The 7,332-nt window shown below is 56.9% G+C and overlaps 1 protein-coding gene across 1 annotated transcript; it reads left to right on the forward strand.

Moving 5' to 3' along the window:
• The first annotated feature begins 837 nt into the window (after positions 1-837).
• LOC311429907 (uncharacterized protein) lies at positions 838-2,010 on the forward strand. The gene is made up of 3 exons (XM_084506151.1): positions 838-1,272; positions 1,445-1,592; positions 1,725-2,010. Exons 1-3 carry the CDS (start codon positions 1,010-1,012, stop codon positions 1,986-1,988), a joined length of 675 nt encoding a protein of 224 aa, XP_084362277.1. The 5' UTR covers positions 838-1,009; the 3' UTR covers positions 1,989-2,010.
• The last annotated feature ends 5,322 nt before the right edge of the window (positions 2,011-7,332 follow it).

Consider the following 7,332-nt stretch of genomic DNA (forward strand, 5'->3'; position numbering starts at 1 on the left):
TGGCTCACTGCAAACCACGGACGCTGCCCCATCTGCTACTCCCCTGGAAGAAATTCCTGGGGAAGAGAGGCACAGCACGCCTCTCACTTCAACAGCACCGGCACAGAGCAGGCCAGCAAGTCCTCCAGCAGCCCCTGCTCTGGAAGATGAGGGACACAGAACGCCTCCCCTGACACGTGGGGCTCCACAAGGCCATCAGCCTGTCCCAGCCCCAGTGAGCACAGCTCTGTGGTGATGGTAGAGGCAGGGACGTGCCCGACACGCCTCCAATGCCTGTGATGAAGATCTGCTTGAAACAGTCAAGACTGTTGTTTCTGTAGTCCCACGCCGTGCTGTAGCCATGAGCCAGGGAGCCCCACGCAAGGCACCAAGTGCTCCCTCGGCCTCAGGACCCAGCGTGCCTCCTCCCACAGCAGAGCGTGCAGACTCTGCATCCTCAGTGCCTGTGACAAAGGTCTGCGTGAAACAGCCCAGAAGCACCAGCCACAACCAGCGATCGGGGGGGATGCAGAAGCCCCTCACAAATGATGGTGACAAGCAGGCCCCCACAAAGTGAGAGGCCACGGCACATAGCATGGAACCCCCAGAACTTGGAGAAAAGTGGCGCTGCTCGCTCCAGACAGCACGTTCCCTTCAGCACAAAGAACAAGAAAGGCCTCTTGCATCTAGATACCGCCCACCATCGCTGGCAGCCGTGCTAGGGACAGCCCAAGGCCTCAGCCAGCTTGTGGCACGGGCAGAAAGCAGAACTGCAAAATGGCCGCCAGGGCTGCCAGAGGGTGGGGCTGGAGCCGCCCTATCAGGGAGCAGCTTTTCTCTCTCTCTCCCTGCACTCAGGGAGCTTCCTTCCTGTAGGGCCACAACTGAGCTGAGCAACCCAGGACTGAGAATAAAATTCTCTCGTTTCTGTCCCATACAAGCCTCGAGTACATCCCACAAAGTGTGTGCGGTGATCCATTTGGGTGTGGGAAGAAAATTCTAGAATTGCCAGTTATTTCTTTCTTAAATCATGAAAAGAAATAAGAAAGAAGCAATGTACAGTCTACAGAAGAGCCTGCAGACTGTACATCCTCAGCCTCTGCCTTGGCTGGAGGCCCTGTGGGGGAGGCCAATGAAGCCCCTCTCGCTGCAGCAGCAACGCCACAAGAAGGAGGTGGAGAAGTGGCTTCTCCTTTGGCTGCAGAGCCTCTCAGGGAGGCCAGCACAGATCTCCTCCCAGGAGCAGCTGACGAAGCAGGAGCAGCAGCCACTCCCTTGGTTCCTGGGCACCAGGTAAGCACAGCACGCGTGGTGGGCACCAGGCATCCAGGGCAGCCCCAGGCAGAAGCAGTGCATTGGGTGTGCGTGCCGGGAGCTGCCCGCTGCGCTCTGTTCCCACATGCCCCGGGCACAAGGGCTGACATCCCGTTCCTCCGCTGCCCGTGCTGTTCCTCTCCCCATGCAGGTGGCCATCGAGCAGGGAGGCCAAGCGCAGTCCTCCTCCAGCACCAAAGATACGCCAGCGGATGAGCCAGCAACGTCCCAGACACAAGCGCCGTCCCAGGATCTGTTGGCCGGACCTGTTCAGCGCAGCGAGCAGCACCAAGCACAAGGTTGGCAGCACCACGCGCAGGGGGGCTGGCTGGTCCTGTGCCACCCCTTCCCAGGGAAAGGCCTTGGAGGGGGGGGACAGGCTCGCCCAGCACCCGCTCAGGCCCTAACCTACACCTCTGTGTCCTCCACAGGCATCCTTGACCTCGCACAAGCCCCGGCGCGCCAGCCACGGCCCTCCCGCATCAGGAGGGCACTTCGCGCGCTGCGCAGGGCTTTCTGCTGCAGCTGCATCGCAGGACAGCGAGAGTAGCCGTACCCGGCTGCCAGTACCAGGAGGGCGCTCAGTGCTGGACGCTGGCATCACTGATAGGAACAGGACAGTGCCCCAGGAATTCAGATGCCCCACCACATCCTGCCCCCAACCTCAGCTCAGCTGCGGCTGCTTTCTGCTGTGAATAAAAGCTCAGGCAGACTTTGCCCCCCAGTGCTCCTCTCTGTGCCGTTGATCTCAGGAGAAAGAGTGGTGCAGGCCATGCCAACCTGGCACCCGGGGCCTCTCACAGTCAGAGAAGTACAGAATCATAGAATCTACCACTGAACCGTGTCCCTCGGCACCAGATCTACACGGCTTTCGAATGCCTCCGGGGATGGTGACTCAACTACTTCCCTGGGCAGCCTGTTCCAATGCTTCAGAACCCTTTCGTTGAAGACTTTTTGCCTAGTATCCACCTAAACCACCATCCCTGGAGGTATTTAAAAACGTTTAGATGTTGAGCTTAGCGATATGGTTTAGTGGAGTACTTGTTAGTATTAGGTCAGAGGTTGGACTCGATGATCTTGAGGTCTCTTCCAACCTGGACTATTTCTGTGATTCTGTGATTCTGTAAACCTCCCCTGGCCCCACTTTCTCCTCCTACCACCTGTTGCTTGGGAGAAGGGACTGACCCCAACCGCACTAAAACCTTCTCTGAGGTCCTTGTACAGCGTGATAAGGTCTCCCCCAAGCCTCCTTTCCTCTAGGCTACATGTAATAAATGACTGAGTCCCCAGTGGGATTGCAATTAATGTTTACAATTTATTAAACGAATAGAGGCAAGCAAACAGCGCTGGGTGCGCCGGGAGTCTCTGCTCCACCAAGACGCACACCAGTCACATCAAGAGGTTGATTTTTATGCTCCTAGGCTAGTACTTATTCAATACTACTTCTAAAAAAAACAGGGTTATTATAATTAGTTTACGGAATCCGACCCTCCTACTGGAGCATGCATATCAGTCTCCGGTGGTGTCTCTGGGGGTCTCTCGTGCTGAAGGCTCATAGTCTTCCTCCCTCCTGTCCTTCTCCTTTGTCCATCTTGGCTGTATGTCAGAGACTTGTGCAGCGTCCCCTGCAAGCTTTGTCTTTTAGTCATTCTTCAGCTTTCCCCTGCTCCTTAATCTCCTGGACAGATGTCAGAGACTTGCATAGTGTCCCATGCAATAGTCATAATAGTTAGCAGTTACTCTGACACCTCCCCCCCCAGATATCAGAGACTTCAAGGAAAAGCCTACAAATACATTTCCCTTGAAGCTCTCTATTGACACGAATTGCTAAAACATTCCTTTGCAAGATACAAGAACTATATACATTAACCACTCTGTTTTTCTTAGACTTGTGGTTATACAAGGGTATGTAAGACGGAAGATCATATTCATCATACCATGCGGCCCTAGCATTGTTCCATATTGACACGACTCAGATAAACACATTTCATACCTACACAATCCCTTTTGAAAATGCAAGGTTAGTGGAATTTTCCACTGCAAGAACCTGACGTGCTGTCAGCAGCCTGCAAGCACACAAGAGGAGGAAGTGCTGCAACAGCTGTTGCTCACCAAGCAGCTGCCCGGCAAGGAAAAGACAGTCAGTAGGACATGTGTCAGGACACTTTTCCTGCCGATGCGGCCAAATTCACCTGAGAAAGAAACAGGAAAAGTCTCTTTCTTATGTGGGACTCCAGGAAGACAGGCAAAGTTCTCCGAGAGCTGAAAAGTGGGCTTCTTTACCTGGAGGAGCTCAAAGCAAAAAACAAGAGCAGCCCCAGTTTAATAAGGAAGGAGGCACCCAGCCCAGGTACTAAGACACGCTGAAAAGCAAGAAAGGAGGAACAGTATTTAAGCATTTCTGGCACTGGAAATGCAGCACGGGGCTTCCCCAACAAAGAAGATGGGCCCTTGTGCTTTGGCCACTGCTCATGGGAAGGTGCCAGATGGCGTCACTGCGGAGAGCCCTGGAGATGGCCTCAGTGTCTGGGAGCTTCCCAGCTCCCTCCTTTTTGCCCCCTACAGAAGAGCTGGGCTAACACCCTCAGCTCAGGAAAAACCCTCCACGAGGTTCCCAACTAATAGGGAAAGCCTTGAGAACCGGCTCCGGCTACATGCTGGCTTGCCTACTCGGGCCATAGGCAACGCACAAGCGCCAGGCAGTACGGATCCCGTCCTTCTGCTGGAGCTGGGCTCTTCTGTTGTGCATATTGCCAGAGCAGCAAGGGGCCCCTGGCACACCTACACTTTCCAGGCTACCGTTGGGGTGTTTCTTCTGCTTGAGGAGGTGGGCTGTGGGGTGGCAGCTGCAGGAAGGAGCAGGCTACGAGGGCAGGACGAGGCTGCAAAGCCCACCTTGTTCAGTGTGAACTGCCTGTGCACGTGGTGGGGTATTGCATCCCCAACGTTCCCAGACCCTGGAAAGCAAATGCCCCAAATCCCCTTTCAGCCGTGCCCTGGGGACGGCAACAAGGCCGCCACGCAGGCGCCAGCTGCCAGAGGCTGCAGGAAGGTTCCAGAAGCAGCGGCAGCAGCCCGGGCAGGGGCAGCCGCGAGTGCAGGAGCTGCTCCTGGGCTCTGGGCTCAGGGGCAGACGCCTGCCCCTGCAGGGAACAAGGCCCACCCAGAGCCTGCCCAGTGGCATGGGCCTGCCCAGACATCCTGGGGGGAAGCCCTGGCCGCAACAAGTGAGCGGGGGGATGCAGAAGCCCCTCACAAATGCTGACGAAAAATAGGGCCCACAAAGTGAGAGGCAACCCTGCAAGACTTGCAGCAAAGAGGCACTGCCTCTCCAGAGAGCACGTTTCCTTCAGCACGAAGAAAAGGAAAGGCCTCTTGGCTCTAGGTACCGCCCGCCATCACTGACAGCCGTGCTGCGGACAGCCCAAGGCCTCAGCCAGCTTGTGGCACGGGGGGCAGGCAGAACTGCCAAATGGCCGCCAGGGCTGTCAGAGGAAGGGTCAGGAGCTGCCCTGTCGGGGAGCAGCTTTTCTCTCTCTCTGTGCACTCAGGGAGCATCTTTCCTGTAGGGCCACCACCGAGCTGACTAAGCTGGGACCAAAGGCCACAGCTCCCCACCTCTCCCCACAGCAGGGCCCCAGAATTGAAGAAGATGTAGCACCCTGCCAAAAACAGCCCTGCAGCCTGTGCCGTAGAAATGGAAAACCAAGTAAAGGCCTTCGTCCCCAGTGTCATTACCAATGCCATAGCCTGCAACGAGGGAGCCACGAGGAAGGCAAGGCTTTCTTCCTCAGGCAGAGGTCTGGCAAAGACGACGGCTAAAAGCCGGGAACATGGTCAATGACTGGCAGAATTGGGGGACCTGGCACACGCGGGGAGCACAGTGCCAGCAACAAGATCAGCCGGGGTCCAGACAGACATGGAGAGGAGGTGGACCACTGCTCTGCCAGGGCCTGACCCCGGGTATGTGCAGGAACAACGGCTGCCATCAGAGACCCTGCACCAGCTAGCCCAGGCTGCGTTGAGAAGCAAAAGCAACAGAGAAAGGAAAACGTCAAACCCAGGCAGGGAAGAGGCAAGGATGTGCAAAGCCTGGGCCAGGGCAGGAAAGAAAAGGGTCCTGCGGGATGGGATGAAGAGGAAGACGTTGTCATCCTCAGCTCCTGGATCAACCCCAGGTTCCCCAGCCTCTGCACAGACCCACAGGACATTCCCCAGGAAGAGGGCAGCTCATCCAGCAGCGTGGACAGGGAGGCAGCAGAAGAAGAAACAGAACACCCAACAAGCGCCTCTCCTGGCTCACTGGAGTCCACAGAAACTTCATCATCAGCTGCTCCCCTGGCAGAAGGTCCAGGGGAAGAGAGGCACAGCACGCCTCTCACTGCAACAGCAGCGGCAGAGAGCAGGCCAGCGAGTCCTCCAGCAGCCACTTTTCTGGAAGATGAGGGACACAGAGCGCCTCCCTTGACACGAGGGGCTCCAAAGTCAAAGCCATCGGCCTGTCCCAGCCCCAGTGAGCACAGCGCTGCGGTGATGGTAGAGAGCCAGGGACGTGCCCGACATGCCTCCAATGCCTGTGATGGAGATCTACATGAAACTGCCCAGATCGTCGTTTCCGCAGTCTTACGCTGTGCTGTAGCAATGAGCCAGGGAGCCCCGAGCAAGGCACCAAGTGCTCCCTCGTCCACAAGGCCAGGATGAGGCAGAGAGAATGCAGCTGCCAGCTGTGCCGCCTTTGCCAAGGCAGACAGCGACTCAGGCAGCAGCACCCAAGCAAGTGCCTGCAGCACAGTCATCATCGTCTCAAAGGGCCACTTGCAAGCTGCCCCCTCTGCAAGCAGCAGCCTCTGCATCTTCAGGGGGAGGAAGGCCAAAGGCGTCAGGCAAAGAGGCCCGCAGCCACCAAGAGCTTTTGCCACCTCTTCCCTGCATCTCTGGCAACAGGGAAAGGGCAGTGAGGGCAGAGAGGCGGGAACGTGGCCCACACAGCCCGGTGGCCCCTGACGACGACGTGGGCAATACAGTACGGTCCTTCGACTCCACTGTCAAAACAAACGCTCTACCCTGCTACGAGGGAGCCAGCAGCAAGGCAAGGCTTTCTCCCTCAAGCAGAGGTCCCAGGACCAAAGGCCCCAGAACACCACCTCTCGCAATAGCAGAGGCCCAAAACTGGAAGAGCCAGCACTTGTCCAAAAGCAGCCTTGCATCCCCAGCTGAAGAAATGGAAGACCCAGTAAAGGCCTTCGTTTCCACTACCATTAGAAATGCCCTAGCCTGGAACCAGGGAGCCATGAGGGAGGCAAGGCTTTCTCCCGCGGGCAGACCTCCAAGGAGCAAAGGACACAGAACATCACCTCAGCCCGCAACAGGGCCCAAGAATTTAAAGAAGAGCCAGCACCCTGCCCCACACAGCCCTGCAGACTCTTGCACGGCACTGCAGGACACAGCACAGTCCCGCGTGTCTGAAGTGCTGGCAAAAACGCCAAAAAGCTGGGAACGCGGCCAACGACCAGCAGCACTGCGGGACCTGGCACACACGGGGTGCAAAGTGACAGCAGCAAGAGCAGTTGAGGTGCAGACAGACATGGAGAGGAGGTGAATCACTGCTCTGCCAGGGCCTGATTCCCGGGTATGTGCAGGTAAAACGGCTGCCCGGAAAGACCCTGCACCAGCTAGCCCAGGCCAGGGTGAGAAGCAAAAACAACAGAGAGAGAAAAACATCAAACCCAGGCAGGGGACAGGCAAGGATATGCAAAGCCTGGGCCGCAGCACGAAAGAAAGCAGTCCTGTGGGATGGGATGAAGATGAGATCGTCATCCTCAACTCCTGCATCATCCCCAGGTTCCCCAGCCTCTGCACAGACCCACAGGACGTTCCCCAGAAAGAGGGCAGCTCAGCCAGCAGTGTGGACAGGGAGGCAGCAGAAGAAGAAACAGAACACCCAACAAGCGCCTCTCCTGGCTCACTGCAAACCACGGACGCTGCCCCATCTGCTACTCCCCTGGAAGAAATTCCTGGGGAAGAGAGGCACAGCACGCC

The sequence above is a fragment of the Aythya ferina genome (assembly GCF_964211825.1).
Source record: "Aythya ferina genome assembly, chromosome: 1".
NCBI lineage: Eukaryota > Metazoa > Chordata > Aves > Anseriformes > Anatidae > Aythya > Aythya ferina.